At 52.2% G+C, this 17,737-nt stretch overlaps 1 protein-coding gene across 3 annotated transcripts in view; it reads left to right on the top strand.

Annotated features, from left to right (window-relative positions):
• TSPOAP1 (TSPO associated protein 1) overlaps nt 1-17,737 on the top strand; it is a 71,031-nt gene that overhangs the window by 4,058 nt on the left and 49,236 nt on the right. For all 3 annotated transcript variants that reach the window (XM_086624422.1, XM_086624420.1, XM_086624421.1), the window contains exons 2-5: nt 9,811-9,918; nt 11,646-11,774; nt 13,945-14,121; nt 17,397-17,666. In XM_086624422.1, coding sequence (XP_086480548.1) covers nt 9,811-9,918; nt 11,646-11,774; nt 13,945-14,121; nt 17,397-17,666 — 684 coding nt within the window. The remainder of the gene's footprint in view (nt 1-9,810; nt 9,919-11,645; nt 11,775-13,944; nt 14,122-17,396; nt 17,667-17,737) is intronic.

Genomic DNA, 17,737 nt, shown 5'->3' with positions numbered 1-17,737 from the left:
GTGTAGAGCTGTACCCTTGACTAGAAAGGGTAGGTCAGCAGAATAAAAGATGGCAGTAGGGTGAGAAGGTCTTCCCGAGCAGTGAAGCCAGTTCTTGCTGTTACAGACACCATTTCCTGCAATCCCAATTAGCAAAAGACTGTACTCCATCCTGCTCAAAATCTGAGTAAATTAATTTTTCTGGTCTTGGCAATGCTCAGCCTCATGCAAATGACTTAGCGCTGTTTTTTGCAAGCACTATGAATGTATGGCCAACCTCAGCTGCCTGCCGTGAAGAGCCAGTGAGACTTTATTTGTAGGAATGAATGGAAGGAAAGGTAAAGCGAGACTGTATGAAGGCAAAGACAATCTTCATTTTAACTATCTTGCTAAGTAAGCTCATGCTCTCTGTACAAAGATATGTCCAAATGGCTTGGCTAGGTCACTTGTGTGGGACGTGGAGGACGAGGGACACCAGCCATTGCCTCCTCACTGTGTCCTTGGCTCCTCCAGACTGGTGATGACAAACTGGTTTTAGGACAGGGCTGTCACACCGTGTTGGTGTTGGCCATTACTGCACCGTGATCTTTCTCTTCAGCATCTTTCTTACTTCATCCTCAGTAAATTTTTGGCGAGGGGACTCGCCAAAGTCTTTGCTTCCTTGTTTTAGGTGTCCTACGGCTGTAGTTTTCCTTCCTGCTGGGATGACATGAAGAGAAGCGGCATGTATGATGCTGGCAGCCTTGTTGCCCTCCTCCGGCTGTGTGTGCAGGCTTTCTGCATCCCAGCCATCTGCTCAGCAGTCCTCAGAAAATACCCTTTTGGTCATCGGTTTGTAACTCTTCTGTTGCTCTTGCCGTTCACATTTCTGTATTGTCCACTGAACAGCACCTCTGGCTCTTGTGAGTGATGCAAGGGGATGATTTCCCCCCCCTGTTTCTTAGCTACTTGTTAAAGCCATTGGGTATTTGGGGACTTCTCATCCAGGGCAAAATCCTATAATTGCCCCAAATGAGTTTTTGCTTTACTTAGAGGGGCAGGGACGCCATTGCTGACATGCCAGAGCCTGGGCAACTAGAACAGGTTTTACACCAATGTGACCCAAGGAGAAAGGTGCTCTTGGTCCCTGGGAAACTGCAAGTAATTTGGAAAACAGGAACAGATGAGGGAGAACTGTGGAGCAGACATCTGGGCAAAAACTGAGCTGTGCATCCAAAATCTGCCGCTCTAGCTCCCTGACGTATATTCCAAGGTGGAAGAGCACATCTGCCTCTTCAGAGCTGGACGTAGCAGGTAATCCAGTCTCTCCACTCAATAAAAGCAAACTTGTGAGGCCACAGGCACTGTTGCTGAGGCTCAGAGGTGGGAAGGAGACCTGGTATTAACTTTCCAAGCTATGATCCTGTGGCACTTCTGTATGGGTAGGGCATTCACTGCACTGCAGCTCAGTGGCTTTCCAGGGTGAAGCCCTGGCACAGCCCAGGGCCATGCACTGTGGACAGGCACTTTGTCCCCAGGTGCATTCATCAGTACATTCATCAGAAGTCTCACACCTTTCTAGGGAGAGTATTTTTGGATTAGAGCTTCTGTTATGAGAAAGTTGAGATATCAGAGAACAATTGTCCCCACTCCAGCCATCAAAATACCAAACCTGGAAAGAGCTAAATTTTATCATTCTTCCCCAGGATATTTTTTTTTTTTTGCATGCTTACAAAATAGAATTATCTGATGCGTGGCATCCAAAAAGAGTTCAGATGCTCCACAAAGACCTTGGGGTTGTCTGGGCCTGAGCCTGCAGTGCTGAGAGCTGCAGGCTGACCTTTGCTCAGAGCTAAACAAAAAAAAGCCCCAAAAGTTTCTATAGGAAGCCAATTCCCACGTTTTAGCTCAAATGATTGGCAATGTGCATGAGTACGCAAGATGCAGAGGCTGTGAAGTCTTTCTGTGTTTGCACCAAAGATGTTAACACATTTACTTCCCACTTCTACAATTTGCTTTTTTTTCTAGTGGAAATACTGTCGCTTGAGCCTACTTCTCTGCAGATTCAATGATTTGCTCAGCAGCACTCAGAAAAATCTGCAATGGTGGAAGAAGGTTGCTTGGCTGTCTTGGCTCCTGATCGGGCACGTGAACTTTACAACCAAACTGGGTTTTATGGTCGATAGCCTGGCTTTCATACATTTCCAAGCTGTGCAATGAAACAGAGATGCCATTAGTGTCCCCAGACTGATGGGGATGGAGCACAGTCCTGCTTTACCGGAGCGAGGCTAGGCCAAATCTTCCCGAAAGATGATAAGAGAAAGGGGAGAAGCTTGTCCATCAGCACTAAATGGCTTTGTACGTGTTTCTTGTCTGCGTTTCGTACGACATCTTGCTCACAAGGTGTGTACAAGGGGTGCCCACGGGCCACTGAGTGACCCAAGGGCAGGAAGGCGACGTCATTGTTGTACTTGAGGAGCTTACTTCCCACAACGCCGTGCCGTAGGCTATCTGGTAACCAAGCTGGATCATATCCCAGCAATCATCAGCTGCGGTTTCTGGCTGCCTACGTCCTGGGTTTGCAAAAAGGTTTGTGTTTATTGTGGAGAAAGGTTGGGTCACAGCTAGGGAAAGCCCGACCGGGGCCACCCACACCTTGTCACGCTTCTGCATTAGGCAGGTGATGGCCAGCTGGAAGGGGTAATGGTTACAGGTCTCTGTAACACACTGGAGAGTGAAAATCTAGGACTGATCACACCAGCAGTTGTTCAGCCAGACGAGCAGCTGCACCCTGAGCAGGACCTTTCCCCTGCGAGAGTCCCCAGTGGGTCCATCCCTGGGAGGGCTGCGTGCTGCGGGTCTGTGCTGGGCTCTGCAGCACGGGATAGGCTGGCCTGGGGAAAAGGAAAGGGTTTCTCCAAATTCTCCATCCCTCTCAACCCACTGCCCTGTTTTATGTCTGACTGTGAAAGACAAAGAGATGCGTGCGCAGTACGTCAGGAGCAGTTCGGAGCTGCCTTTCCAGCAGCCGTGCGGTATTTTGGTGTCATTTTCTCTCATCCACTTGCAAAACCTCTTGTTTTTTTGGATTTGCCATTAAAGGTGAGGAATCATGCCGTGTTGCACGCTGGACCAAGCTGCAGCCTTAGATTTTGGAGACCTGACACTCTGCCTCTGCCCTGAGAGTTTATTTTCCACTCACATTCCTCAATGTCTCAGTTTTGCAGGAACATTAATTTCTCCCTGGTTGGGGAGGCTGGAGAAGCTGAGCTCATCGAAGGACAGCCGAGCCAGAGCGATCACAGCTACTGAGCTGATTTTTCTCCTCCTGGAGTAGCTGCATTTGTTTTTCTGGGACCGATGATGGTGCTCTTATAAGAGGCTTTAAAGACAGAGAGGACATCAATTTGTGAGACTCCAATTTTAGCTGTGTATCTCATTTTAAACACACAGCTCTTAAACCTAGGAAGAGCTGGCAGTGGTCAGAGGGTGTGCAGGAGAGGATGCCTGGGGAAAGTGTAAGAAAGAGCAAATAGATAGTGAATGTTCTCCTGAATATTCTCTTCCTGTCTTGCAATTTGTGGCTCCAGCACTCCCCATGCTGGAGGCAGCATCTTTGAAGTTAATAGCCTCGGATGGATTTTTTCTTCCGTGAATGTGTTACATGGGGTAATAACAATCATATAAATGAGGAAGTCGCATAAATAAGAGCAAGTAGTGGGCTGGAAGAGGGGCGGACAGCGGGAGAAAATGCTGACTCATGGAAACAGGAGTTGGCAACGCGCAGGGCAAGGAGTGGTGGGGAAGTGTAGTGTGGGATCGAGTGCACCCTCAGCAAGTTTGCTGACGACACCAAGCTGTGTGGTGTGGTGGACATGCTGGAGGGAAGGGATGCCATCCAGAGGGACCGTGACAGGCTGGAGAGGTGGGCCTGTGAGAACCTCATGAAGTTCAACAAGGCCAAGTGCAAGGTCCTGCACATGGGTCAGGGTAATCTCAAGCACAAGGACAGGCAGAGAATGGATTGAGAGCAGCCCTGAGGAGAAGGACTTGGAGGTGCTGGTTGATGAGAAGCTCAACATGAACCAGCAATGTGCACTTGCATCCCAGAAAGCCAACCGGATCCTGGGCTGTACCCAAAGCAGCGTGGGCAGCAGGTCGAGGGAGGGGATTTTGCCACTCTGCTCTGCTCTCATGAGACATCCCCCCGCAGTACTGTGTCCAGCTCTGGGGTCCCCAACATCAGAAGGACACAGAGCTGTTGGAGCAGGTCCAGAGGAGGCCACAAAGATGATCCAAGGGCTGGAGCACCTCTGCTATGGAGACAGGCTGAGAGAGTTGGGGCTGCTCAGCCTAGAGAAGAGAAGGCTCCAGGGAGACCTTCTAGCAGCCTTCCAGTACCTAAAGGGACTGCAAGAAAGCTGGACAAAGGTGTGTAGTGATAGGACAAGGGGCAATGGATTTAAACTGAAAGAGGGGAGATTTCAGTTAGATGTAAGGAAGAAATTCTTCTCTATGAGGGTGGTGAGGCATTGTAACAGGTTGCCCGGAGAAGCTGTGGCTGCCCCATCCCTGGAAGCGTTCAAGGCCAGGTTGGATGAGGCTTTGAGCAACCTGGTGTAGTGGAAAGTGTCCCTGCCCATGGCAGGGGGGTTGGAACTAGGTGATCTTTGACGTTCCTTTGAACACAAACCATTCTATGATTCTGTGATTCTACGAAGTGCCATGAAGTCAACATAAGAACAGAGATGTTTGTGTCTGAAACCAGGAACCTGGTGCAAGATGAAGGAAGCAGAAGTGCTGTGGGACACAGACTGCCTATCAAAGCAGTGGCAGAATAACCACGACTGCATCCCAGGCATGTCTCTTACATCTCCCGTACCTTTAACAAAAATATCCCTTTTACCCCCGCTGGGACGATGCTCGCCGTGGCGCGAGGCATCCTCGCTGTGCCGGCAGCGGGTGAGTTTTGCTCTTGCTCACTGACCGAACAGGAGGTGATGCTATTTTTGTCTTGCTTTTGACATGCAGCGAGGGCACTGCAGAAGAGCAGCCTATGGAAAATAACTTTGTTCTGCGCAGGAGCTGATTCCCTTGAAACTGGATGGAAGAAGAGAAAATGGATTGGCAATGACAGGTTTCATTTCCAAGCAGGGAGGATTGAGAAGTTAAGGAAGTTAATTACCAAAGTCAGCTGGAACGAACAGCTAATGGGCTTTGACATGGTGGAGGCTTGGTGACAATGATTTCAAACGAAGGAGAAGCGGTGGGTTTCATATATGCAAGACGGCAGGAGGGCTGGTGTAGTTTCACCTGGGAAATAGGTCTGCAAAGCGGGGGTTGGTTTGCAGAAACAGCCTCTGCGACGCAGACCCTGCAGCTGGACCCGTATCTGCTGGAGGTGGCGAAGTCACTGCAGGGACATCTTGAAAGTGTATATGCTTTATACGTCTTGAAAATGTGTATGTTTTAAAATCAGTCACGAGATTGCTTGTTTCCAAAGGCCACCTGAGACCTCCCGCTCGTGGGGCCACCTGGTGAATTCCTCCTCCCCGTCTGGCACTCCGCAGGGATTTTAAAATCAGGCTCGGCTTAGTCTTTGGCACGTTCCCCAGGGCTGGCGTGGGGGAAGCCCTCTCGGCTGGTCCGTGCCAGGCCGTGCCGCGAGGCACCGGCAGCCCGAGCCGCATTGCAGAGCAGCCGCTGCAGGCAGCGTCTGTCGTCCTCGCCGCGGTTTGATTTACTGTCCCCCAAATGGCTTCCTGCAAGTCTTCCGCAGGACTTTAAAGACCGCGCTGGATGCTGGGGGCTCCGGGGGGATTTCGACTGCGTGACCCATTTAGCAGCCTGGCTGGGCACCTCTCCTGCAAGTGCTGCTGCAGCTCTCCGTCGCTTTTTGAAGTTTTCAGGTAAAAAAGCAGCAGCTTTCTTGCAGCTGCCATGCTGAGGCTTTTCTTTGTTTGCTCATTCTTAGTGCCTCCGGAAGAAACTGTATTTTGGGCTCTGCCTGCCAAAAGAGGCGACAGATGATGACGATTTCCCCGTATGGGAGGCTTCAAAGCCGTGAGTTCGCTGCACAGGGGAGCTGCGGTCCGCTCTCCTCCTCAGCATCCCTGCTGCTCTTCCCTGCCTTCCTCTGGTTTTAGAAAATTTCCCCCATGGCCAAAGAACATGTCGCTTGGGTTAATTTTTTAGCGGTTGAGGATGTTCCTGATCTGGGAGACATGATTGCCCGGAGACCCTCCCTGCTGCCCCGCAGCGTCAGCTCTGCCTCAGCTCCCGCTGACTCCAGCTCACTGCAAGCCTCCCTGACCGAGGGATGCTTTTGGATTTCGGCTCCTGCCGGCACTTCTGCGTGTCTTTATCAAACCAGGAGGAGCCTCCCTGTCTCTTCTCCCCAGTCATTCCTCAGCTCCCTTTGAAGAGCATCACCATGGGGCCACAAGCGTGGCCTGCAGCGAGGCTGCACCATGCAGCGCGGGAACCTTGAGGAACAGCGGAGCGGTTAATAAATTAAAAGCTATTTCATTATAGGAAATGAATGTTTAATGAGCGTGGGATGACGTCTAGACAGCTCTTCAGTTCCAGGCTCTACGTGGTCTTGCAGGAGGGTTCAGCTGATGCAGCCAGCGCTGGCTCAGCACCGGGGGGAAGGTTTGGCAAAGCTCTCCTGGGCAGTGAGCTCCCTGTGCAGGACAGACGTCCTGGCATGGCAAGGATCTCCTGCCTCCACAGCTTCTCGCTGCAGATGTCCCTTGTGCCTCTCCAGGCAAAGCCCCAAGGAGCTGCGGCTGCAGTGGGATGTGCTGGCAGGGGGGAGGCCTGGCTGCACTCCTGGGCTCAGCTGGGAGCATGCAGCCTTGCTCTCCTGCACTGCAGCCACCTCCTGAGGGTCCTGCAACACCCAAGGAACTGGAAAGGTCTCTGTGTGGTCTGGGACATCCCAGCCTTTGCCACGTCATGGACTCTGGAGTCGTGGCACAAAACCTGAGCTGAACTGGGGACAGCCCAGTAGGATGAGGGTGAGCTGTTGTGAGTCTTTGCATCCTGCCCGGAGGAAGATGTTGTTTTGTAGCTACAGAAAAGGGGTTTTGAATACAGAAATTTGGATGTTGGTCCCTGAAAGATCTCCCTGCCATGCTGGAAGTGCTAATTGTCCCCTGCAGAAACTCGGCGCTGATGACATCAGAAGTCCTCGCTGCCCGACAGGGAAAAGCAGGAGCCCGTCAACTTGTCCACAAAAGCTCTCCAGCTCCTGTCCCGGGTGCAGAGGTCACTGGCTGAGTTTGCTCAGCCCGTCTCAGCATGAGCAAGCACAGACAAGAAGCGTGAGGCCTCTTGGCAGCAGCAAGAAGATGGAAATAATGCATTTTGACTTCATCTCAGGGGCTGCCTGCTTGGCTCTGGGGATGGCGGCAGTCAACCAGGTCAACGCTGCCATGCACGGCACGGGAGATGCTGGTGGGATCTCCCCGCCATGCACCCGCCCTGCTCTGTCCCCCCATCAGCACCCGCAGCACCCCCTTCATGGGTGCCTGGCCCAAGGAAGTGCTTTGCTATTCCTGGAGCTGGCAATAGGAAAATATTCTTGAGGGCAGTTCGCTGTCCCTGTAAAGCAGCAGGGATGGGACTGATGCCACCGGATCTGGTACTGGGTCTCTGTGCCCAGAGCACTGCACCAGGCAGGGTGCTTGGCTCTCAGAGGAGCTTCTTGGTTCCCCAGGCTGCTGAGTTTGGGGGGTTCCTTGGTTCCTGAGCCTGCCCTGACCTCCCTTGGGAGCAGCCCCGAGTCGTTGGAGAGCAGGAGAGGGCACCCAGGAGCCTGGGGGCTGCTGTGATGCCATGTCTCTGAGGACCATGGCAGCAACTGCCTTTGTGCCTAGGGGGAAAAAAAAGAAGAGAAGAAAATAAACATTTTTTCTTTCCCACAAGTGGAAAGTGATACAATCTCTTCCCATGGGGCGTTTCACTCCAGCTTTCTCAAACCCTGGGATTTCTCCAGGGTGGGCACCTGCAAACTATTCTGCCAAAAAGGCCTGTCAACTCGTGGCACCCGACATCCTCTCTTGGTGGCTCTGAGGGCTGATGGGACCTGGGTACATTGCATGAGGCCAGCAGGAGGGCTGGGATATTACCTTTAGAGGGTTGTTGGGTTTTTTTCAGTCTCCTTTAGTTGTGGTTTCCCTCTTTGCTCTGCCAAGGCATTTCCATATAGGCATGAGAGGCTGGGAGAGCTGTGGGACTCAATGGGGTGGACTTTGCGGAACTGGTTTCCTGCCTTTTTCTCCAATGAATGTGACTGACAAGCCAAAATATAGAATCATATAATGGTTTGAGTTGTAAGGAACCTTAGAGATCATCTAGTTCCAACCCCCCTGCCATGGGCAGGGACACCTTCCACTACACCAGGTTGCTCAAAGCCTCATCCAGCCTGACCTTGAACACTTGCAGGGATGGGGCAGCCACAACTTCTCTGGGCAACCTGTGCCAGTGCCTCACCACCCTCAGAGATCTTAGATCTTCCTTGTATCTAATCTGAATCTCCCCTTTTTCAGTTTAAAGCCATTGCACCGTGTCCTGTCACTACACACCCTTGTCCAAAGCCCCTCTCCAGCTTTCTTGTAGCCCCTTTAGGTACTGGAAGGCTGCTGGAAGGTCTCCCCAGAGCCTTCTCTTCTCCAGGCTGAACAGCCCCAACTCTCTCAGCCTGTCTCCATAGCAGAGGTGCTTCAGACCTTGGATCATCTTTGTGGCCTCCTCTGGACCTGCCTGTATAGCTTTGGTCAAAAGTGTCGTGTGTTTTAGCCAGTCTCAGACCTCCTACAGCTTAGCAGCATCTGAGCACTGTGAGCTGCCTGTCTGACTTGTTGCTACCGAGAAAGTTTGGGCAGCATTTGTTGGGTAGCCAAGGGACATTTGACTCGTAGCCTTGACTTGCAAACTGCAGGAGTCGAGCTGTGCACCCGGAAGGTCCCAGCCGTTCAGCAGCACCAGCAAAGACTTGCCAGGCGCTGGGAGCGGGTCCTGCAAGACCTGCATGGCTGCTGGGAAAACATCTGGCCAGGTCTTCCCGAGGTGTGTGGCTTAGTGCTGCCGTTTGGCAGCTGTGAAGCAATAGCATGGCTACGAGCTTTTCTAACACACAAAAATACTTTCTGGGAGCCTGCTTCGGCAGCGAGCCTGCGGCGAGTGGCTCTGAGCAGGAAGCAGTAACCACAAAGCTATATATATGTAGCTCCCGGCAGAGCTGCTGCTGCTTTTGATGTGACAAAATGAAGGTGGTGTTTTGCAGAGAAACCCAGCGTGTCTCCTTCCTCCGACACAGAGGCGGCAGAGCCCAGGGCCTGGCTCCTGGGGAGGCTCCTGGGCCAAACTGGGGGAGCTGGCACAGGGAGGAGGGTGAGGAGGTCTTGTCACCTCTGAAAGCCACGTGGTGCTGGAGGCCACTGGGTCCCTGAGCTGTGGGGAGCAGCACATGTGTCTGAGGTGTCATGGCTTGTGCTCTGCCTGCCTGGCTCGTGCTGGCTCTTTAGATGGCACCACGGCAAAATGCAAGTGGCTGGGGAGGACATGAGGGTCTGGGCAACTTCAAAGCATTCTTAAAGCTCTGGAGATGGTAGCTGTCACCCACAGGTGATGTAGCCCGGCCCCGAAGGCCACTTATCCCCCAAAAGACATGCGGCCTCTTGCCTCCTCCTGAAATCAGCGTCTGCATCCCACCCTGCCCCATCGCTGCCTGCACCCCGTTCCTGGGTTTGCTGCGGGGCCAGGGTGAGTGTGCAGCTGCGGGGCCTCTTCCCCTTGCCCTGGGCAGGTGAAGCCCTGCCTTGCCTCTCCCGTGCTGTTTTGCAGAGCGGGGCTGACTACGGCTTCCTCGTGAGCCAGAACACGAAGCTCCTGAGCGCGCTGGAGGACCTGCGGCACCGCTGCTCCAGCCTGGCCGAGGAGAACAGCTTGCTGGTGAGCAGAGCATGCAGCCCCATTCTGCACGCTGGCTGGGTGCTGAGCTGGCTGCTGGCATGGGATGCTCCATGGAGAGGGAGTCCTGGCTGGGGTGAGCTGCCATCTGTGGCCGACTCCAAGAGATGCTGGCACGCAGCATTGGCTGGGCAAGGCTAGCAGGGAAAGGGGGCCTGGGTGCTTTGGGTCCATGGGTGCTTTGCACTGCAGAAGCAGGATGCCTTCCTTGCGATGCAGAGTGGAGCTGAACCCTCTGCTGCCCTCTCTGCTGTATTTGTCTGGCACCACTTGCCTGCTGGGCACCACACGAGGCTCTAAGGCAGCCACCTGCGAGAGCTGGCAGGGGGCAAGGCGGTGGTGAGCTGACGGCAGGGGAGTGGGAAGTCGCTCTTGTTTCGTCTTTAATTGAAAAAGCAGAAGCACTGATTCACTCGACCTCGGCTTTGGGTGACAGTGCAGCACTGCCCCCTTCTCCCGCGGGAGCTCAGCACCCAGATCCTCCCCAGCTGCACCCCCAGCACCCCCAGCCAAGCCAGGCTGCTCCAGGCTGCCCATTCTGCCCCGCTCCCCCATCCCTGGCTCCCCAGGCCCATGGTGGGCAGCCAGGACCCCTGGAAAATACGAAGAGGGAATGTTCCCCTCCTGCATCCTCCTGGAAGGCATCAGCTCCTTGTGCAGCCCCACGGCGTGGGGATGCAGCCACCCCAGGCCTCTGAAAATTTGATCGCTCAGCATTTCAGATGTATATCACCAAATTCAAAACACGTATTTTAGATAATTTTCTTATGGTAAAAGCATAAATCCAGTATGACCTGCATGCTGGGGGGTTACCCCTTATCAGTCATCTGGATTTTAGCAAAACACTGTCGGGTAAGTTCTCATCAAATCTTACTGTCAAAAATCAGCCTCTGTCTTCCAGCTGAAGAGAAGCAGAGAAAGCAGCAAGTGCCCGTGGTGGGATCTCACAGGGGTAGGGAGGAAAATAATTGGAAGGATCAGCTGACCGGACATTTTTGCTGATGTGAAAAGACAGCACAACACATCTGGGTACGACCTTGAGAGAACGAGCCATCGGCAAGCGGCAGCTTATCGAAACGAACATGTAACAAATAAAAGGGGATTAAGTGCGAACAAAATCAATAGGAAGAAAAAGGAAATTTGCTTTGCAAACATTCTTTGCTGCTTTCTCCCCGTTCCCCCCAACTCATGCTTCGGTGTCATGAGAAAAAGGATGATGGCAAAGCTTGCAGTGGTGGTGCAGCACAAATCTGCAGCAATACGTTGAGTCCTGTAACCCTGGGGAAATAAACTGGGAAGACTGTGGAAGAGAAAGCCCAAAGGGTGGGCGGCCAGGATAGACGGATGCTGGAGACGTGCCCAGTCCCAGCCGGCAAAGGCAGAGCCTGCAGCGAGCACATTGCAGATGGAGAGGGACCATGTGGGATGGCCTGAGGTGGGGTGAGGGGCATCTCATGGGTACCAAGAGGTCACATTACCAAAAATACCAGGAAAAACACAGGTTTCAGTGACTGGAGAGGCGACTAAAGCAGTGGTCGGTGTTTAATGGTTGGGACAGTTATAGAAGAACAGACCAAGTCCTGGCTGGGAAATCCCTGTGGGCACAGAGCAGGTCAGGCAGCGCCAGGACCTTGGCTTCCCCTGACACCCCGGCACGCAGCTTCGAGCTGGGCAGGGGCTTCACCCAAACCTCTCCTTCTGTTATCTAGCGCAGAAGCTGCTTCCCCCAGACGGAGGAGAAGGTGAAGCACCTGAAGAGGAAGAACGCGGAGCTGGCGGTGATTGCCAAGCGCCTGGAGGAGAGAGCTCGGAAACTCCAGGAGGCAAACCTCAAAGTGGTGAGTTGAGTTGCTGCTGGGAAGCTGAGCTAGAGGAGCACCTCATCACCGGGACTTCTCGCTCGCTACTTCTGTTGAGCTAGAAAGGCCTTTTCTTTCCCCTTTTCTTACACTTACAGCAAACATGCTCTGCACATCAGCAAGAATCACAAAACCCAGCCATCGCCAGCTGCTTCTGCTCCTGCTCGGGAAGCTGCCTTCGAGCAATTTCCTCCCGCTCGGTTCCTTGCTGTAACTGTGCTGACCTACCTTAAGGTGTTAGTTTAAGGTAATCAGCTCAGCGTTCCTTGGGCAAGTCGTGAAAATAATTCATCTGACTTCACCGAAAAGAAACAGGAAGTATTTGAATAAGAAAAGGAGTGCGGTAAAGCAAAACAGGAAGGGGTGAGAGACTCTGCTCTGCCCCATCCACACCTCGCCTGCCTTGCTGTGCAAGCCGCGTGGTTTTTGCTCTCTCCAACCCATCAGCAGTTTGTTGCAAACCCTGTAGTATCTGCAGGAGTGGTAGGAGATGGCTGTAGGCTGTGGGATCTTGGGCACAAGCACTGGCATGAACTTCCTAAAGGGGATTGCAGCCCAGTAAGAGAAAAACCTTTCTTCCATTCGAAGGAAACCAGGGATTGCGATGGGGAATTCAAGCCCTTTAGGATAGAAAGGAGGAAGTGAAAGCCGTGCTGAAGAGAAGGTAGGGGGCTTTCCAGCCACTGCCTGCCCTCTCTGTCCCCAGGCACTGTGCTGCCCATCTGTCATGGCGTTTTGGTACTTGCAGGGGCAACAATTGCTCCCAGATGGACTGTCAGATATTATATTAAGAGAAATCATTTGATATACATCCAACAGCTATGCAGACTCTCCAGCAACTATAGAAATACTGGTTTATTTTTTTCCCGAGTGAAGCTTTGGGGTGGTGACAGTTTAAGACCTGTACAAGCCCTGGGAGAACAGACTTGCTGGGCTCCAGGGCTGGCCCAGATCTCCCAGCAGCACAAAGAATTGGGTGGCTGAGGCTCGCCGAGGGTGGGCTGGAGGCAGGACCAGGCAGCTGCATGCCCAGAGAGGGGGCCCTGAGGAGCTGGGCTTAATCTGGCAGTGGTGGCCTTCAGTGCCTGGTACACAGGTCCTGTGGAGCCAGGGCTCGGCTCGCAGCTTCTGCACGTGGGTGAGATGCTCAGGAAGACCTGGGGAGGAAAAGTTTGCCCAGAGGATGCTGTGCTCCTGATCAGGCAGGGGAGAGAGTCCCCCCTTGCCAAATTGTCAGTCTTTGTGCAAATGAAAGTAGCTGGACAAGGAGAGGCAGGGCTTGATTAAATCCAGGGACTGGAGGTGGCCTCACTGCCCAGAGGGCTGGGATGTGCAGGGGGATGTGAGCTGCCCCTTCATCCAGCTCCGCGGTGCTGGTACCCAGTGGGAGAGCCGGCCCCAGGGATGGGGGCACGTGCTGAGAGCAGGCGTCCCAGGAGACTGCAGCTGGGCAGCCTCAGCTCTTGCCCAGGGCCTCTGCCCAGAGCCTGTGCCCAGCCAGCTGCCTGTCCCTGTCTGCCCTGCTCACCCTGCAGCACCTTGCTGTCCCCACCCTTGCTGTCCCCAACCTTGCAAGGAGCGTATGAAGCTGAACTCCTTCTCCCACTGGACATCTCCCAGTCCTCCCCCAGCCATGCTAGCTCTTGCTGGGTTCTCTCTCGCCTTCCCCTTTGCCTGTATCTTCCACCCATCCGCACTGAAGCCCACTTTCCCACTGCCTTGAAACCCACAGAAGCTCCGTTTCTCTTCCTGGTTTGACCACCTTCATTCTTGCTCCCATGCTCACCTTGCCTGCCATCCTCCCCTCCTCTTCTCTGCTACCTTGTCTTGTCTTTCCACCTTCATCTTGTTTTTCTCTCCTCTCCCCACCCACTGTTGCCCTGCCTGCACCGCCCTGGGCTGACTACACTCACTGGCCTCATCTACTGAGCACCTTCTCCTTCTCACCTCTTCTCTGATCCACTTCTCCATCCAGGCCTTCCTCTTTCCTCCCACTTTTCCGTACATCTGTCATGCTCCTCTGTCTGCCTGTCTGTCCTTTGGAGCTAGGCTGCATCTCACCAGTGCTCCCTGCCTGATGGCTGTTGGGGTGATGGTTAATGAACACCAACACACGTGGCTTTCTCTCTTGCTGCTCTCTCCGGTGTAGGTAACTGCTCCGATGCCTTTGAAGGGCTCCAGCCTGGAGCTTTGCAAAAAAGCATTTGCCCGCCAGCGTGCTAAGGACCTGACAGAGCAAGCCAGTGCTCTCCTGGCGAAAGACAAGCAGATTGAAGCTCTGCAGCAGGAGTGCCGGGAGCTGCAGGCTAAACTCTTTGCAGGGAAGGTGAGACACTTTCCAGGGCATTCCTGGGTGGCTGGGGACAAGCACTGCAACAAGAGTGATGGGAACCAGGCTCCAGGAAGCACTGTGAGCCCCAAGTGCAGACTGAAAGCAGAGGGCATTTGATGTGTGAGCTGGATGGGGGACACTGGGTGAGTGCGTGGCAGAGTCAGTGTCCAGACCCCTCCAGAAGAGTTTGTTGAGGGGCACCCTGGTTGTCCCTCCATGAATACATGGGTCTGAGCTGCCCTTTTCAGCAGTGACTAAAACTCTCCCTGTGGAAAACCCTGAGAAGCCACAAATACAGGATGACTCTTCACAGTGCTGAGCTTCAAGCAAGATGTAGAAGCAGGACCTCCTTTTAAAGTGGTTCTTTAAAAAGTAAACCAGCTAACCAGGTTCCCAAGAACCACTCTAAATCCCATGTCTTGAGCTGAATTTTTCTGAGTGCTCACAACCACCACGAGACTGGAGATAACTCAGTGCATCCTTGTATGGCTATGACTAAGGGTACAAACCATTAGACAGGAGTGGGTGTTCATGAAACCATCTACAATGCTGGTGCCTGCTCCTGGTGACCTATGTTCCCCTCAGCACCAGCACAGGACTTGCCGATATAAATGATGGGATAAAAGGGATAATTCAGCTCATCGTGAGACAGATGTCTAAAACTGGTTGGATGCGTCGCTCCCTCAAAGCACCGCTTTTCTGTGATGACTCTGAAAGGACCCTCCGCAGACGTCTGAAGCCAGGTGAAATGATTCCCACTCAAGCTGACTAAAGCAACCTGTTCTGGGCCTATCAGATATGTCTTTTGTTTACGAGCTGGACGTTTCCAGATGAAGTCAGTTACTCAACTCTCATGAGCAGCTCAGTAACGCCAGGGCTCGCACTGGATTCCCCATTTTGCTAATGCAGATGTGGCCAAGTGCAACCCAGCATTCCTGCACCCAGCTGAGCAGAATGAATACTTCTATTTCTACCTACCCGACTTACAGGATATATAGGTGACAAATACTTCCTCACTGAAAGCAGCTGTATTTCTGTCCCTGTCATATGTTCATTTTACCTATGGGTTATGAAGGTAGATTCTCAGTCTTTCCCTAATGTAGATCTCATCAGGAGAAGAATGTTGGGGTGTTTGCTATTTGTACAGAGCTGCCCCATGGATCCCTCTGGCATTAAACCATGGGAGAAAGTTATCCAGGTCTGACTGTGCTCTATGGTGTCAGCAAGAAGAAATTCCCTTCCTGTCCCCTTGATTTCTCACCGCAGACCCCCACAGAAGGGGGAATAAACCCTTTCTGGAGCAGTCTGGTGTTCATAGCAGCACATGCCAGGCAACCCGAATCTGCCAGGGACAGGAAAGTGACAAATTGTTGAGGAATGTGACAAAGGCGGGTGAGCAAGATTCGCTACTGGCCAAGGAAATACACATGGGTGCAATCGTCACAGCTGATTAATTCAGCTGCTGCATTCCTAGGGCATGGGTGACTACCCTGGCTCAGAAGGTGAGACCGTCTGCGTGTGTAACCGCGGAGACACCAGTAACTGGGGACATCGGTACACAAGCAGGGAATCTGCAGAGAAGAGAGCAAGAGAGGAAATCGTTCTGTCTGATCTTGTTTTTCCCATTTCTCTTCCAAGCAAGCCGCTCATTAAATTTTAATTTCCAGCTAGTTAAAATTCAAAATTCACCTAATCTGTCCGCAGCGTGCAAAATGCATTATGCCAATGAAGGGCTTTATATGCAGATATATTATGTGCACGCTCAGAGTTTGTAACCAAATCCATTTTAATCTAGGATATTGAAATCAGCACAAATTTTTTAGTAGCTATGAAATGGATCTACCCAGTTCCTTCCCAGTGGCAGGACAGACACCCTGCACGCTGGGCTGCTAAAGCACTGGCCTCGTTTTGCAAAGTCAGGGCTCTTAGGACAGGATAAATGATTTCCTGAGATCATACTGTGGTGATGGGCTTCCAAACAAATCCCAGCTACAGCTGAAACCAGGCTGCAGTTTCTTCCAGCAGGGATTCTTGGAAGTAGGGGATTGCAGGGAACAGCAAGGCAGCTGCAGGGGATGTGTATAATAGAAACTGTGAGGGGAAGACTGAGCTTTTTTTTATACTCCCTTGTTCCCCCAGGCTTCCGAGGCTGTCTGTTGGGAATAGCTGCCTTTTTTTGGTGGGGGAAGGGAGATTTTACCCAGAGCCACAGCCAATTTTCTTTAAAGAACTACTACCCTGATAGCCTGAACATGGATCTGGCACAGTGGAGGCCCAGCTGCTCACTTCTTCAATCTGTAATCAGTTCTCATTAATGCTGCCTCAGTTTCCCCCTTGTAGCATGAGAGTAACCATGGTTTTCTACACAAACTGTATTTATAAAGCACACGCTATTTTTAGGGTAAATAAGAAGTGAACAGGGAAGCAGATTAAATCTGTCCTGGATACCAATTACGCATTGAATTCACTGGCTTAGGAGCTTTCCAGGGGAATGAGCAATGTCTCCTCCAGCAGCATATTTGTAAAGACAGGTTTTCATAACTAGCTTTTGTACGTATGTATGGGCATGCAGGTACGTGTTTTTTCAGCTTCCTGAAATCTGAAAACCATTGAAGAATTAAACAAGCTGGTGACACATTCTCACTGTTTTTGTGAGAGTAAAATTGCAGTGGTTTCTTTCAAAAGCTGCTGGTTTTGGGTCTGGAGTGGATGGGAGTGACCCTTTGTGCTAAAGATAGGGGCCCATCCACACATACTGCCTCTGAAGAGGTTAGAAATCAAGAATGTTTGAAAACCAAACATTATCCTGGGCGAGACCTGAACAAGTCCCAGATGTTCTTCATTCCTTCCAGCATTCAAAGCCCTAATCACCGTCAGGGCTGCAGAGAATGCCAGCACCCACACCAAGGAGGTGAACCAGCCAAGGCTCGTGTTTGGCTGGAACCTAAAATTATGTTACCCTGACACGCTCTCTGCTGGCAAGCACTGCGAAAGTGCACACTTCGGAAAGCTTTTTGCCTGGCGCTGGAATTCAGAAGCTAGTTTTTATCTGCGGGAGGAATAACGTATTCGCATAAGGGACGCAAAGTGACTGCTTTGGAGGCTTTGGAGGCACAGGAAACAGGAATCTTTCTGTGCCACATTACCTGTTTTTTTGCCAGCATCTCTTTGGCAAGGCTTTTTGGGTTTGCATGTTAAATCACCCCTTTGACCTGTTCCACCAGCTAGAGCTTGTCAGTGACACGACGCCGTGTTTGCCTTTCCCGCAGGACGACCCTCGCTGCCTGAACGTCATCGAGTTCGATCGCCTGTTGCGGGAATCCCAGCGAGAGGTGTTACGGCTGCAGAGACAGATCGCGCTGAAGAATTTCAAGGAGTGTCTACGTTCCTCTAAAACCAGTTCAGGTGGCGCTTTGCCAAGTGCTGCCACACACTTGGAACCGCCTGTGCCAACGCTAAATACCTGCATCAAGGGTTCACCTCCACCAAAGGAGGCCTGCTTGGGAGACCCGGCGCTGGGAGGGGGAGCACGCAGGGAGGTGAGACAAGTGGGTCAGCCATCTAAAAGTGTTGCTGGTTAATTACGCAATTAATTACTGTTCTTAGGAAA

The sequence above is a fragment of the Tauraco erythrolophus genome, chromosome 21 (assembly GCF_009769465.1).
Source record: "Tauraco erythrolophus isolate bTauEry1 chromosome 21, bTauEry1.pri, whole genome shotgun sequence".
Classification (NCBI taxonomy): domain Eukaryota; kingdom Metazoa; phylum Chordata; class Aves; order Musophagiformes; family Musophagidae; genus Tauraco; species Tauraco erythrolophus.
Note: the sequence above shows the minus strand (reverse complement) of the source record. Positions and strands in the feature narration are given on the sequence as shown.